This window comes from Amblyomma maculatum, unplaced genomic scaffold (assembly GCF_055883805.1).
Source record: "Amblyomma maculatum isolate TAMU_Amacu unplaced genomic scaffold, ASM5588380v1 scaffold_24, whole genome shotgun sequence".
Classification (NCBI taxonomy): Eukaryota; Metazoa; Arthropoda; class Arachnida; order Ixodida; family Ixodidae; genus Amblyomma; species Amblyomma maculatum.
Window position 1 is genome coordinate 2,544,945 of NW_028146749.1, and position 16,135 is coordinate 2,561,079.

The 16,135-nt window shown below is 43.6% G+C and overlaps 1 protein-coding gene across 2 annotated transcripts; it reads left to right on the forward strand.

The window, feature by feature from the left end:
• On the forward strand, nt 1–13,240 carry LOC146171000 (uncharacterized). Of its 2 annotated transcripts, none has more exons than XM_084586643.1 (4): nt 1–176; nt 5,619–5,677; nt 11,417–11,556; nt 12,021–13,240. In XM_084586643.1, exons 1-4 carry the CDS (start codon nt 119–121, stop codon nt 12,244–12,246), a joined length of 483 nt encoding a protein of 160 aa, XP_084442769.1. In that variant the 5' UTR covers nt 1–118; the 3' UTR covers nt 12,247–13,240. The 2 variants fall into 2 exon arrangements, with proteins under 2 accessions (XP_084442769.1, XP_084442770.1); XM_084586644.1 differs by having other exon boundaries at nt 12,024–13,240.
• The last annotated feature ends 2,895 nt before the right edge of the window (nt 13,241–16,135 follow it).

Consider the following 16,135-nt stretch of genomic DNA (forward strand, 5'->3'; position numbering starts at 1 on the left):
GCTACGCAACTGACGCAACTGCTGCGACTGCCTCCTTGACTACTGTGCGTTCGAAAACGACGAAAGATAACCAAAGCGTCCTAAGTTGTGCTGAAGTTCAGAACCAAAATAGAAAGTCATGGCGCTGACCCAGCGGGTTGTCTCATGGAGTGATGCCGTAGAAAACTCCCATTGTCGTAAGTATCGTCCGTACACGCCTACAACGTATCATTTTTCGACGCTCTTGAGGAAAGAGCCCAAGCCTTGAATGAACTGCTGCATGTTGGGAAGCTCTGCCCTAACCATGCCCTAACCATAGTCTGTATTCGAGGTCTTCATTTGTTAGTGATTCGCAAACTTGTAAGCTTCGCCTCTCAGACAATGAATTCGAAATCTGGAAGTATCAATTTGACAAGGGAAGAGACATATACCCCTGTTTGGTCTCGAGCTACAAAGGCAGTCAAAGCGAGGCTTACTGCTTGCCTACGTGTGCAGTCCTGCCTGTGATAAGTTTGCTCGCATCACTGCAGCTGATGTGTAACTTTGCAACCTAATCAAATAAATGCTTACAGTGTGAAAAGAGGCCGCAGGTACACATTGTGTCACTACTGCCATGCGTGAACGCTTGATTGCATGTGAGTGCGGCCTTAATTTAACAGTGCAACGTTTTTATACCAGAAGTGGGAAAGCTGCTGGAAATCAAAAGTGCAAGTCAAAAGCTTCGTCTCTGGCGAATAGCCACATTAAAATGCTACTTCTGTATCCCCCCCCCCCTTTTTTTTTCTGCCATGTAAAACGACTGGTAGAAAAGTGATTTTTTTTTTCTGAGTTTAATTGCTGTAGCTAACTGGCTAGCATGTATGTTCTCTAAATATAGCATCTACAGCCATTTACTTGTTTTGTTAAATTGTAGTATTGACAGTTTATCTTCGAGTCTTCAATCTGACTGCAGCACATTTGTGCAGAGTAGCATCACATTCGAAGTAGACGGTACTGGTCATAAATGAAAATTTTATTATGAGAGACAACAAACTATATATTTTTTCTAATTTCAGGATATCGCAATAGTTCCCATGTTATGGGAAAATAAAAGAAGCATAATTAGGTTATTTCTTATGGAAGACTTTTCAATATTCTTTAGTTCTGGTCAAAATGGTTGTAGCCAAAAACCTGCTGTGCAGATTATGGTATTTATATTGTTATTGGAAGTATGCTATCGTGATATACCTAAGTGGTTGGTAGTTGTTTGTGAATAGTGGTCAAGGAACTCTTTTTACCAAAATAAAACTTTCATAGTTAACACAACAAAGCGCAATGACAAAGTATGCAGGTCGAAGTAGCATTTGGCACGCCTGTTAGTCAGAGCAGAAAAACTAAGAAATATTTCCAAAATTCTGTATTCATGGTCAATTTGCAAAGCCTGGGGCCGAACCATGACGCCTCGGCGAGACCACGGCGAGACGTCAACGCGTGACGAAAATCTGAATCAATCAATGATCGCCAGGGTGCGGTTTATTCGCAAGTCAAGGAGCCGTTTGCTAACTTTTTTATAGATACAGCATGTAAATAAATTAACTAAAGCTTTATTTTTTCATGAAGCCGCATTTCAAGGTCAACGTCATCAAAAAAATCATGAAGCAGCTACAGTTTTGCAATTAAACGCTCTCGTGGGTACCTTCTTTTGCCGCGAGGGCGCGCTGGCAGAGGTAAACAAACCGTAAAAATGGCGCTTTTCAGTAAAACAGCTGATTGCACGGCTAGTGCCGGCTTTTGCGCATCATCTGAAGTCAAGGTACTGTGTATAGTGAACTAGAATACTTTCTAGTGGCGCGAACGGAAGGAAAATGGGCGCCTCTTGCACGCCGGACGCCACTGACCGCCGCTGGTGGCGCTGCAGTTACGTTTACTAGGACCGTGTGTGCGTCCGCAAAGGGAAGTCAAGGCTTGGCGCGCCGTGCTGTCTGCACATTCTTGCGATTTCGCCCTCGAACTTTCAGTTCTGCCTTCCATCACAGCAACTAAGACATCTCAGCCCTTCAAAAGCACCATGCGATGTTTGAAATGGCCAGGAAAAAGACCAACTCGCACTGTTTTGCTCCGAGATGCCGAAGCGCGGCTATCCGGATGCTCCAGTCACCTTTGTTTGCTGCTCTGAGGGACAATAAACATCGCACAAAGTGGAAACAAAGCTTGTGAAGGCAGGAAAAGCCTCTCACAGAAACATTGGCAGTGTGTGAGCATCATTTCAAGCCGCATCTCATCCTGCTGCGTGACTACGCATATATATGATCAACGGCAGAAGTGAGGATATACTGCGTGAAAAGCCATCACTGGCACCTGATGCGGTGCCTATACACTCTTGCCGGGTTGTCCGGCATATATTACCGTCAAACCCGTGAAGCCAAGGCTGGATGTGGGCAATATTGATTTTACAGAGAGTTGTGCTCAGTGCAGATTCTTGCTATTAAGCCGGTGGCACCAAACGATAGCCGACATATTTTATACCGCGTGTCCAAGTTAACTTCAGCCAAGGGTTAAAAATAAAGCATTTATGATAGGCCAGAGAAACCACTTGCTGACAGCCACCTGGCGCACCAGGTCTGAACAAAAGGAAGACTTCGGGGGAAGAAAGCTTCGACTGTTTGCGTGATCTCGAATACTACCACTGGCTCAATAAAGCAGACAGCTCAGATTAAATTAAATTCAATTCCGCGTAGTCATGGTATATCCTTGGATCTCTAGCTGGCATATTTATTTAATCATTTAATCATCCTTCATATCATACCCTACTGATGCCGTAAGACAATAAATCTCAATAAAAAAAAACGGTGCAGGCAATTTTTCAATTTGCAATTCTAATTTAGTAAGTATTGCGTTAAAATAAATGTGATTTGCAAAGTTGGGGAGGACCTTCTGAAACCCCCATTTCATTTATTCCCGATAAAGAAAACCTCACTTGCATAGTTTTTCCCACCTCTATAGAAAGCCCGCGAAATAAAAAAAAAAATCACGTGACTGACGCATTCATGCGCTACAATATTGTTTTGCTCCCAACCGTGCATGGTTTGAGTGACAGAAATTAGCTGCGGCCGTGACTCAACAGCCCAGTCTCAGCGTTATACAGGTTGATAATTTTTGTATTTCGCGGGCTTTCTTTAGAGCTTGGAAAAACGATGAGGCTTTCTTTATCGGAAATAAATGGAATGGAGGTTTTAGAAGGCGCTCTAAAATTTTGCAAACCCAGTTATTGTCTAAAGGCAATAGTTAGTCAATTAGAAAAAATAATTACTAATTACTTAACTTCAAAATTAAAAATTGCCTGGGGTGAGCCAGTTGGCTGGCAGCTGTATACAATTGTGGTCTCTCTATCCTACCTCAAACTAACTGTGAGAAAGGCTTTAATCAAGATGTCACATGTATTAAATTTGGCTAATTTTACTAATTTTAAGGACAACAGAGGCCTTTTGTACCCTTCAAGTGATACCAGTTTGTGGCTGACCTTGAGAATGTGTTTACAACCTGCTTCAGTCTAAATTCAAGCAGACAGCTTGTACACAGTATATGCTACTGGCCAAGCAAACCTGCTAACTTGGGTGCTCTGACCACTGTCAAATTGGTGCAGCTGAAATCACTGCTTAAGTACCCGCATGCACTTTTTCACAAAATGCATTAACCAGCGCAATGTCAAGCTTCAAAGCACCTGAAGATGAGCAGATGGATGCTCTTAGGACTGTTTGTGTAGTCAATAACTTCACAAAACGACTCATTGTTGATGGCTTGTGTCCCATGCAAATAAAATAAAACAGCAGTGGAGAAGCCTTGGGAAGTACCTAAATAAAACTGCTCTGCCCTCCTCATGTATGTATTTTTGGCATATATGTTATGCATATGAGATGATGAAAGGATTTTAATTAGCACCTGGCTTACAGCGATGGTTTATAATAGATATTGCTGCTGTGAACAGAGAATAATGGTAACACCACAGAATATCTCCGCAGAGCTCGTTTCAAAAAACTTTTTTTTTTTTTTGTGACCACTATCTGTCAAAAAACATCCTGAAGTGAACAAAAGAGAATATCCACAGAATATCGTTGGATGGCTCGTTTATTTTTTTTTCCGTGACCACTTTCTGTCATTAAACAACATCCTGAAACTGCTCCTCACTTTTCCATTTGGTAAATTTCCTAATGCTACGCAGATCTCACGCTAAAGTCAGTATTTCCTGGTTACCAGTGCATACCGAACAGCGCAGTTTACTATCCATCCTTATTTGGCTAAAGGAAAGTTACTGCGACGCGCCAGGCTGAACAGAGATGTGAGAATCCGTGCATGCGCACAGTGCCTGGCCACTCTGCTACCAGTCTGCTGCTGACAGTTGAGTTTTCTCTTTAATAAAGCGTGCTCTGCGGGGCTCAGAAAGTTACATAAGTACAGAACTCATCCCGCATGAGCCGTAGCAGACGCCAGTGAAATAAGAGCGCTTTCGCACTAGTGCAGCCGTGAAAAAAACAGTAATTTCGAATGAAAAGCCAAACTTCTGACATAGGTGGAGGTCTACATAAATCAGCACAGGGAAAAATAAGCACTTATTACTATATATACGCGCAAAAGTATCAATACTATGTCGCACTATTGCAAGAAAGCATTGAAAAGTTGACTAGAAGATGTTGCAGTTGCGCCACCTGGCGGCGTCAATGAGAAACGGCGTGCCCCAGCGGCGTCGTTCGCGCCACTAGTTCACTATAGTACTGTGTGATGGTCCTAAATGCGCGGAGAAATCATATCGAAAGCAGTGTAATCGGGGCTTTGTTGATTTTTCTTTAAGAAACAGAAACAAAAGAAAGATCGACCGCGGAGCACAGGCAAAATAAACTTTATTGTCCGCACGAACGTCTCACACACAAATGCTTCAGTTAGAACGCGCACGGGGAAAAGCAACGCGGTTGAGCATACACTACCAACCGCGCTCGTTTTTATTCGTTTTGCACTGTATGTCGCCTCCGCCTTTTGCTTTGGACGCACTGGGGAGCCCAACCACCCTTCAGCACCAACTTTGCAGCAGTTGAGTTCAGCCGTTTGACGCACGCACTTGCTCACCGTCAGTTATGAGAGGCCGACTACCTGCGGAGACAAATCCTCCGGGGGCAAAAAAAAAACAGAGCACGCATGACAGCCGCACCGTCAGAGCGGTAGACTGCGAGCTTCTTCACAGTTCATCGGCGCATTCGTCGCCCCACCATTCTGCTTTCGCATTTTCAAGTCGAAATAGGTGTCGGAACAACTCACCGAACAAGTAGAACGCATTCTCACACACTGCCCTTCGTCGTTGCTCGCGCCGGCGGCAACCACCACTCGCACCACTCCACCGCGGACGCCGCCGCCATTTTCGCTCTAAAAATGCTCTAAAATGTTTTAGACCGTCTCATCGCGCTTTACAAAAATAGTCTAAAACCACGGGCATAATTAGGTGCGCGACGTCATCTGTTTCAAGATGGCGACGGCGACCAATAGGAGCGGGCGTTTTAGAGCGCTCTCAATTATAGAGCGGCCCGTAATACGGCCCCTGCAGTTGTGTGTAAGCAAATTCAATGTGTTTGTTTACCTGTATTTCAAGCAATGCCTTGTTTATGCTTGTGCAGGTGCTCTCTCCCATGCTTCTGCTGGCTGCCAGCCCAAAGTAAAGTGGTCTCGCTCCCAAGTATGCAGTTTTGTACTCATCATCATCATCATGAGCCTGATTATACCCACTGCAGGGCGAAGGCCTCTCCCATATTTCTCCACTTAACCCGGTTCTGTGCTAGCTGCATCCACTTGACCCCTGCGAACTTCTTAATCTCATCCGCCCACCTAACTTTCTGCCGCCCCCTGCTACGCTTTCCTTCCCTTGGAATCCAATTTGTTACCCTCAGCGACCATCGCTTATCCTCTCTTCGCACTACATGTCCTGCCCATGTCCATTTCTTCTTCTTAATTTCTACTAGAATGTCGGTAACTTGAGTTATTTCTCTGACCTTCTATGCATTTCTCTGACTATTGTGCATTTTTCTCGGGTCATAGGGAAGAATAATGGAGTTTTTCCCAAGTAATATGTTGTGAATCTGCATTGCTTTCTCATCCGAGGTTGCTCTCAACCTCCATTCGTTGTCGCCAACATTTACTCGACTAATGATTCAATAGTAGATCTGGTTTGTTGGCATCTTTGCATTAGGGGTTGAGCAAATTAGGTGCTACACTGATAATGCATCCGCGGATACTGCTGGCATGTTGTCTTAGGTTAGATGGTGCCAGCACTACTAATAATTTCTTCTCTGATGTGAGCTCACACTGCAACTGGCTTCCTTGCTACACAAGGAAGCCAGGTTCCAGTTTTTTCTTGCATTCCATGCTAACCTCGTGTATAGAACACTTCGTACGGATAGGAAAAATGTTGCATGGTATGTGTAAAACATGGCCTAGTAGTTAGGTCACCCGTGTGGGTTGTGGAAGGTGGATGTTTCGAAGCTCTCTGAAGGACACCCACTGGTAGAATCAGGTACAAAAAGCCCTCATCTAGGCAACCGGCTTTCTTCGGAGCAGTGCGCTTAGGTGAAGTTCTGTTAACCCCGCTGCACTTCGTGTGGCAAAGTCAGTTTTGAGTGACCGCTCAGTCTGCAAAGCTGGTTGTTAGCAGTCTTGATTCCCACACTGGACCTTTGCAGGAGGGTTTGCACAGTAAAGGCATTCGCAGCCTCACACCAGCAGGACAGACACAAAACCCTTTCAGTTACCATTGGTAAATATAGTAATGGTAATCAGGACTGCCACTGCAGAGCGAAGGATTTCGATACTCAGTTTCAAACATTAGGTGCAGTACTGCAGAGGCTACGCAAGTAGTTCGCAACAAAAAATGGAGAAATTACTCGCTCTGTGGTGGTTTCATGGTGCAGAACTGAAAGGCACAAAACTGTCTAGCTTCCCAGTGGGCACCTAAAATGTGCTCAGAAGAGACATGCTAAAGGAGAAATGAGCCAATCTTGAGCATGGTGAGCTTTTCCTCCAATACATTTTCTGCTTACATCTACTCTCCATGAAGAGATCAGCAATGGACTAAACAGCAGATGCAAAGTATTAATTCAGATTCTGGTCATTTTGCCGGAAATCTAAATTTTTTTGAAGCTAATGACGAATGCCTTGCATTGAGCCTGTATGGAAATCATTTGTTTTTTGTGCACCACAGGCAACACACTATTCTTGGTCACGGACACAGGCTACTTAAACAGGAGCGCTAGTTTTGTTAACGTTGCACCTAATGTATGAAACGAAGTATAGCTAGGCCTGGTCCTGTAATCGTACTGCGACGGGCCGCTACATACACCATGGCACTTTTTTCTGCCTTTAGAGTAGAGGATGTGGAAATTAAGCACTCCCTTCTTTTTTTTTTTCCCCCATGCAGCAGAGTGAAGTCAGTTTGCTGTTATTGGTTTCTTCTTGTATTGCATAGTGTAGTATATTGTCATGTACGACAACAGCAAATTGTCAGCATTGATTATTAATGCGAAAGCATTACTAGGCTATGTTGGCAAGGTCGCATGTACAGGACGTGTCCGCAGCCATTGTCGTTCTTAGAAGAGTTAGGATGAAATGAATCATTTTGAATCGTAGAGGATGATGTCAGCATACTGCAGTGGTGGAATTAAGTGAATAGGTTAGTTAATTACACCCAAAAATGTAAAAGTAAAATCGATCACGTGTTGAAGTAGCTATATGATAAATGTCAACATCCAAGGGATGTGAAGCCCCGCCAACTGGAATTGGATTGAGCCAAATAGTGATAGTGATCAGATGTGTATAATGAGTGTCGAAATCTAGCGTTGCTGATATTTGTCTACAAGATGTGTCAGAGAGATCATGCGAGTGACATATATTGCACCTTTTCTTTCCTGTAAACAAATTATAGAATGTTGGTGAACTTTGATGTGTTCAACAGAACATCGGCTGCGTTCGACAAGGGTAGCGTGTTGTACCATGTGGCAGCAGCAACGCTCAAGCTTTCACATTTTTCCATTGTAGATTCGGCAGTGCTCTCAGAATATTTTAAAGCTTTTATCTGCACACAACTGCGAACATTTAATGTTAGAAAGTGAAGAAAAAAATTTTTTTTCTTATTGGGAGTAAATTGCTTGGTGCTTCTATTTAGAAGTAGCTTCAATAAATGGCATCAGCTACATTGGCACCAATGTGTGCTTTTGGAGAGAGCACCATCTTGTGATCAAATAGTTTGGCGGAATGACACTAATGAACAATCTGTCCTTGTATCCCTCCGTTCATTGCAAAGAAAACCATTTGCAGGTTATAGAGGGCGCACTGTTGAAAAGCGTCCATTATTCTGAGTAATTTCTTACCTGCAAGAAAGCAGCATGCTGTTGCAGCAAAGTGGCTTAACCTGCTTTATATTTACTGACCGTAAAAGCTGTCTTTAGAGTGATGTGGCGATTAAGGCTGTTTTTGCTATTTGTGAGCGAAATGTAACCAAATTTGGCATAGTTATGTAGATTCTTAGCTGTTGTTTTCAGATTTGAATTTAAATTAGGGTACCTGGTACAGCTGTTGAGTACTTACGATTAACATCTTCTTAAACTTATCCTTGGGGTGATAAATAATCAGTTTAAAGTGCGCACGTTTGGCAGTTGAACATTTTTGCAGTGGTCTGTTATGTACAATGAAATGTTTTTTTGATACGGACATATTTAGAAACAAAGGTTACAACTTATGGATAGTTGACGACTGTTTTTCAAAAGTCAATTTCAAGAATATTATAGACATAATCGTTAAAGGCCTTACTGCACTGTTCAGTTTCTTTGGAGTCAGAGCAAACGGATCTTTCTGTAGCTGGTTTTGAAATGCTGCAACGATGAGTAATAGCAATAGCCTGAAAAGAGATGAGAAAATCAGCCCCAGAGGTGTTTTCTCCGTGTTTGCCTGGTATGGTTGCCTCACATATTTGGGATCTTGATCAGAAGAATAAGGCTTTGTAGCTGATAGAAGCTTTGTTCTTTTTCTCTCCACTTAATGGTAATACTAAGATAGGTTGTGTTCTGTCATCTGAAGTCCATTGAATTCAAGTGCTGGGGCCATCACAAGTATGACTTATTCATAAATATGACCACTGTTCAATTAAAAAAGATATATTTTAAATATTTACCGTAAGCAATTTATTAACGTTTCGGCACAATGCAGGTAAAGAGCAGAGAGTTAAGAAAATAGATGAAGTGAGGGTTGGAAGATGTTTCTGAATTGGTAATTTAATCTGTCTTGCCACCCTCAATGCGACAGTGGCACTGTAACCACAATGGGAATACGTCTGCAAGGCTCAAGTTTTAGATGCTGGACTTGTAAAACTTTAAAAGAAGAGACATCTGGGCGAGTTGGTATGGTGACATGATAGAAAAACAGCGCAAAAGACGTGCACGGAGGAGAAGAACGGACAGGACGAGCGCTGAACTCACAACTGAAGTTTATTGAAAAAAACACAGATATATAGCCCAGCCAAGCAGCACCAAACCGCACATTAAACAAGAGAATCATGATAACCCCCCACACACACCATGTTCAAGAAATTCAACCTCATTATCTGTCAAAGCGATTGACGGTTCACTAACGCAATTTGCACCCAATCGTATGATATGCCTGGCCTCAATGATTTCCCGGTTAATCTGTGCCGGATGGGAATCCAAAATAACTGTTTGTGTTAGATAAGGTTGGCAGCCGTCACATCTCTTACAATGTACAACCAGATTAGATCCTCTACCAATCTCTAATGATCTCTCGTGCTCTCGTAACCGGACATTGATACATCTGCCTGTTGACCCACATACACTTTATCACAAGATAACGGAATCTTATATACCACTCCTACTTTGCATGGAACATAGGAAAAGTTATGCTTCACCCGACACATGTTTCTTTCCCGGACTTTTTTCGCTGCTTTATTCTTAACAATGCTACATATTTTTGACAGTTTATTAGGTGCCGAGAAAACCACACTAACATTAAACCTTCTGGCTATATTTTTCAAATTGTGTGAAAGACCATGCTCTACCACAAGGCCACCGAAGCGGTGGCCTTGTGGTAGAGCATCCGCCTCGCATTCGGGAGGTACCGGGTTCGATCCCTGGTGCCGCCGGTTACCCACCGGTTTTTAAATGGGTACAAGCTTTCCCCCGGCCTGGTGCTCGGCTCTCTGGGGTGAAATGCTTGGGAAAAGGGGTCACGGCCCAAATAGTTGCGCCGATGTGGCAGTGATTCGTTCCGCCATCGGACAACAATAAGACCGCCTTGCGCGGCAACAGCCCATTATGTGGCCCTTTTTTTTTTTTTGAACCAACATTTTTGGTTCATGGCCCCTTTTGCCAAGCATTTCACCCCAGAAGAGCCGAGCTTCAGGCCGGGGGAAATCTTGTACCCATTGGAAACCGGTGGGTACCCGGCGGTACTGGGTATCGAACCCCGTACCTCCCGAATGCGAGGCGGATGCTCTACCACAAGGCCACCGCTTCGGTAAAACTTGACATTAAAGCTGTCGTTTGGCTTCAGATAACTTCATTTCCTCAAGAGTAGAGGCTTAATGCCGATGCCCGAGCAGGAGCTGTTTTGGGAGGTTAAACCTCATTAACCAAACCAGATTTAAGTGCTGGCCACAGAAAATGCAGAACAGTGTTCTGGTGCTTTTTTCGTAGCTTGTGGTGTAACCATGACAGCATTGCAAGGTCACATTCATTCTTGTTCAGTTCCATGACAGTGCAGGCATTGACAAAGCGTCCTATCAAAGGGTGCTACCATGCATTTCATGTGCTGTTGATCCCCTGTGAGCATGCAAAGGCTTTTTGAATGTTGGGTGGTAAGATTAAGAGGTTTGCGCTCTGGTCGCTTTAGTGAGAACACAAATGCCACTTGATTGTTGAACAGCTCAGATGAGGATCTGTGGCCAATGTAGAACTAAGCATGTTTGTTTCAAAGAGGTGCTTCTGTTCATACTTTTGGACGTCACTTGACTGGGTGATTGATTGATGCCACTCACCTTCAATTATTGGTAGGTATGGCTGGAAGAATCCGAAACCTTAGTATGTGAAGCATGAACCACACATTTAGCAGCTGTGTATTAACATATGACATATGTAGATGACCTAGCCTTGCTGGAGCAGGTTGAAATACAAGCACTGTGCAGGTTTTGAAATTTTGAAGTTCAGTTGAAACCTATGTTTTGTACCAAACTGGCCACAAACTGTAATTTAACTTAAGGCTGGCCAGAGAGTCAGTTTAGCAAATAAGACTCGTTGAGTTGGCTCATTCATGCAGTTGTCTTTCAGCATTCCTTCAATTCGGCACAGACACCTCTAACCAGTGCCCATTTTTGTCCACGATGATTCTGAAGCTGGCTGATTGGGTACTTTTTGCACAGGTACGTCCTGAAAATATCATCAAGGAAGACTTTGTCGACGCAAGTTCTGGCTTGAGCATGGACGACCTGTGCAGTCATTTGAAGGACAGTGATCACTTGTGCACCATCAGTTGCACAACAAAGTCCAGCCCCATGCTTGGGTAAGTGTGCACTGTAGCCTTCTGTTATTTTGTGGATTTCGGAGATTTACTGCTCGAAAGTATTTTTTTTTTTTTTTTTTTTCTGTGCTTGTGGGGGGCTGCTCAAGCTTTTGTTTATGTGATATGTATTGGGTTTTGAAAGAAGGATCCATCAGCAGGTTTCCCAGTTTCTTTCTAAACCCATTCCCCTCGTTAATCTTTCATCTGTCCTGCCAGTGTCAGTCTAAAACTTCGCAGTATGTTGACCTAAGACCGGACTTGGCTCAAAGCTTGTATTTTTTACACATAACTTGTCAGCCTCATGCTGTTCAGAGCAAGTTTTATTTTCTGTTCTTGCTGTAACTTTTAAAAAGTACAAACGGTCTTGGGTGCCTCAGGGCCTTCGGCATTTTTCAAAAATTATCCCCACCGTGACTGCCAAGTGAAGAAGCCAACATGGTGGTTTTCTTCTCTCCTTGTTCCAGCAGAGAAGCGATGATGGAAGGCGGTTGCAGCGCAGACAGGATTGCAGAGAGGGTAGTGAATGGTCGCCGCGACATCCTTCTACTCAACTGGTGTGCGCTTGCCGCAGTCGAAGATCTTTTGACCGTCTGTCATGGCTGTGCTCTAAATGCCACCATTGATTGTTATCTTATGAGCTCACCACCTGATTACAAGTTCTGCCAAGAAGACCTTGTTACGTTTCGTTGATTCTTGTGAGCAGACCATTCATTGCGACACTACTTTGTCATCCGAGACTTCGTTTGTCAGTATTTTGCTCTCTATGGCTGAAATTCTGATTTTTCGATGAAGTCTCGTTTTGTATAGTTTTTGTTCATAATAAACATCAGCAATTTCGTTGCAAGTGGCTTAGCACGAACTGTTCTAACCTGGCAAAGCCTTCAAATGCCGGTGAATAATATAGTTCCTTAGCAGAATTTTTCCTCTACGCGCATTCTAATTAAATAAACAATTGGAAGGTGTCAGAACTGATTGGAGCCAACTCAAATTCAACTGGTTCCAACTGTGTTTTGCCTCCTTCCGCTTGAGTTTTCATATTTGGTTGCTGCGAGGGGACTGAGATGCATTTGCCCGAGTGCTTGTTATTCACTTGAAATAAAATGTGAATACCTTTTCCAAATGGGTGCAGCATTTGTCGTCCTGTTTGGTTTACTATAATTCTTGGTGTATAAGGCACAGCTTCTTTTTGTCTGAATTTTCAATTTTGTATTTTTAACAGTAATGATACATATGAGGGGTGATCAGAAAGGTTTGCAATCCATGTATAAATAAAACTGCCAGTTCTTTGAAACATTTTTGTCATCATAACCTTATGTAATGCCCCGAAGGGTACAGATTTTTATTTGTTGTTTGCAGCAGTTGTTTGCATGTGGCCTTATCTTTGATTGCAGCGCATTGGGATGATTTTGTGCTCATGTGTTTCTGCTCAGTGTCTCGAAACGGTGCTTTATCATTTGCTTTGCTGTGGTAGATGCGCCGAGATTAGTCTGGAATGGTAGAAGCACAACAGTTTCTGTGCTCCAGGCTTTCCCAGTATCCTTTCTGGACGGTATATCTAGATCTTTCTGCGCCGATTGTAAATTGAGTACTGCCACATGCAGCGGGCATGTTTGCTGCTATGTCCTCCGCTGAGTTTTTTAGTTCTTTATTGGGCACAAGTGAGCCTAATAAAGAGTTCATTTCAGTGCTGTAGCACGTTTCTTATTTTTTGTGCTTATGGCCTTGCCACTACCACGTGACATCTGGTGAAGGTGCAGGATATCGATCCCAGTCAGGGTTCGTAGCGGTCTGTGAAACCCTTGAAAACCCTGGAATTAAAAAATAGCATTTTTAAGGCCTTGAAAACCCTTAATTATTTTGAAGTCCCTAAATAATCCTTGAATTTCTTCGATAGGCTTTCGTTCAGCCGGTTTTTAGCGGATGCCTCTTGAACGACTGGCAACTACGTACTCGAGCCAACCAAAGCATCCAATCCAATCCGTTTCTGTAGCCACAACGCAGTAGCGTTGTGAGCTAGAATGGGGTAGTGGGCTCACGGGGGCTCTTTCCCTGACGCAGTGTATGTTATGTGCACGAGGTGGCGCCACCGGAGACTTCAATGTAGATTGAAGCGCTCTGCTGGTTGAGGGGTTGCGCTCGTGCGACCGCGGCCTTCTCACTTTAGAAAAACTCAGCGTCTTCGTGCACACTTTTTAGATTTGCGTGTGGCAGCTATGCATAGGTTGGATATATTAGCAAGTTGTGCTACTACTGGTGTTATAGGATAAGCTAAGAGGTTTCTAACTGCAAACGCGTGTCCGATTTCTCTCCGGCGTCCTTGGCGAAAAGTGAATTAAGGCGCTTTTATGAAAATGACTGCGGCGCTCGATAGCCCCATTTTCCGACGTTTGTGATTCACGGCCGCGATGATTAAGAGTACAGAGACACGTAGGTTTGCGCGGGTAACGTGTAAAGCTGTATTCGTATTCCTAATAGGCCGCAGCTGTCAGCATCTTTTTGTCGCATCTGCCTTCTGGATTGTGAATTTACTGTTGACGCTGTTTATTGAAGAAAGGTGCATAAAAATTGCCACAAGTCATTATTGAACACATCTTAAAATCTTGCAGTTGCGCATCCTCCGTCCATCATCAGCAGTTTAATATCTGAGAATTTTCAGATAACTGCAGAATTGCAAATTAGCTGTATTCGTGTAGACAGTGTTCTGATCGATAGAGAAGGACCTGACAGGAGCTCTAGGAGTGTGAAAACAAGCATTTAGTAGGCATCTCGGGTTGATGAACGGCGGCTCCACTGCTTCCTTGACAAGAAGTACACCCGTGTTAATATTAACTGAGAGAGGCGAGGCGTATATATGTTCTAAGCATCCGATTTCTCGCTGTATCTTTTACTACTCCGAGTGCATCAGTTTATTTGCTGCCCGAATACAGTTCATGGCATGAAAAAAAGAAAGAAAAAAGCTCAGTGAACATATATTTTTGAGAACGAATGTATACAGTGCAAATTTAAGACTACACAAGAAACAAAAGGAGAGCACATGCTCACATGGTATCCTTTTATTTCTTGTGTTGTCTTCTTTGCGCCGTATACAGTGTTTCTCGAAAATATGTTCACGGAGTGTTTTTCTTTCGTGCCATTAACTGCATTACGAACACAGAAAAGAAAAGGACACAACATGTGTCGTGTCCGTTTTTTGTTTTCTTGTGTTGTCATCTTTGCGCCGTGTACAGTAGTTTTCAAGTCATGATTTATCGCCCCACAGGCCATCATATTTTCGAGCTTGCTCAACAAGCAGTAAAGCTGAACTGACAATAGCTGAGTCTCCATTGTCGCGGAATTAAGTTTGTGACGAGTAAGCTGTTTGCTCCAGGCGACGCCGGGTTAGCAGGCTTGTACAAGCTTCGCAATTCAATTTCATTAGACTCTATTTTGCATAGTTATAGCAGTGCGTAGCCGGACAAGGACAAAGACGGAAGAACACGTGAGACGCAGAGGCGCTAAACTGCAACTTTATTTTTGGAAATCAGCCAACCATGTCATATATATACATATATATACGCGCTGCTATAACTATGGAAAACGAACTAGCCCGACAGCTTGTCCTCTTCAAGTCTATTTTGCAACATGCCTGTGAAATATTAGCCTATAATCACTTCAGCTATAATATGCTGGCTGTAGTCAACAGATATACCAGCGCATTATTGACGCTTAGTAATGCGTTGAATAAAGTTATTTCCTAACTACTGGTCCTCCTTTTTGTTCACATTCGTATTTGGCTTTGTGCTTCTTGATGCAGCATGTCGACAATCCGGCTAGCTGGCCGTGCTTGCACGAATTCCCCTGCCTTATTGTTTCCACAAGGCCATAGAATAAAATACAGCTGAAAACCTAGGATGGTATACGTGTAATTGATGTGATCAGGTCATCGTGTATTTATATCCATTAGGAAGAATTTATAGTTGCTCCCATTATTTTCCAAGGGTCTCATATATCTTTCGATTTGTGCTTGGCGCCTTTCCGGTATGCGTGTCCGGCAGCCTAGCACAATGGTTTTGTCATCGGGGTGGCATCTTCGCATCAGAAGTCATAATTCGTTGGGTCACATTGCCCACTACAAAACAAAACCCGCAATGGCGAGAATACAGCAGCGAAGGCGAAGGCAAACGGTGCGCAGTGCCGCGCTCTGCTACATTGAAGGCGGCAGTGGCGGCCCTCTGCGGAGGCGCGCAGAACTAGAATCTGTTGACATAAGCGGCGTCATCACAATGTATGGCGCCGGCTGAGGAGTGAGCCCACTACCCAATTCTAGCTCAGTTTAGTAGCGTGGTTACAGTGGCGGCAGCGACCGCAGCTAAGCCTACCTTCGATGTGGAAAAGCATGGTGCGCGAATAGTTGCTGTTGCGTCTTTCGTAGCTGCAATATGCCCGGGAAGTGCAATTTCCAGCAGTCGTGGTTATACAGTGCTGCGTATAGGGAGTGGATTTCTCCGGATGCGTCAAACTCGCATCGGGGGCAAAGTGCAAGGCATGCGGGAAAACTTTCGATGTGTCATCAATGGGTGAGTCGGCCGTCAAAAACCAT

What these genes read in the sequence shown, in the direction of transcription:
- LOC146171000 (XM_084586643.1), top strand. Translation starts at nt 119, where the DNA reads ATGGCGCTGACCCAGCGGGTTGTCTCATGGAGTGATGCCGTAGAAAAC. An exon ending in CGTAGAAAACTCCCATTGTC is followed by an intron (nt 177 to 5,618) that starts GTAAGTATCGTC and finishes ATGCTTGTGCAG; the next exon opens with GTGCTCTCTCCCATGCTTCT. An exon ending in TAAAGTGGTCTCGCTCCCAA is followed by an intron (nt 5,678 to 11,416) that starts GTATGCAGTTTT and finishes CTTTTTGCACAG; the next exon opens with GTACGTCCTGAAAATATCAT.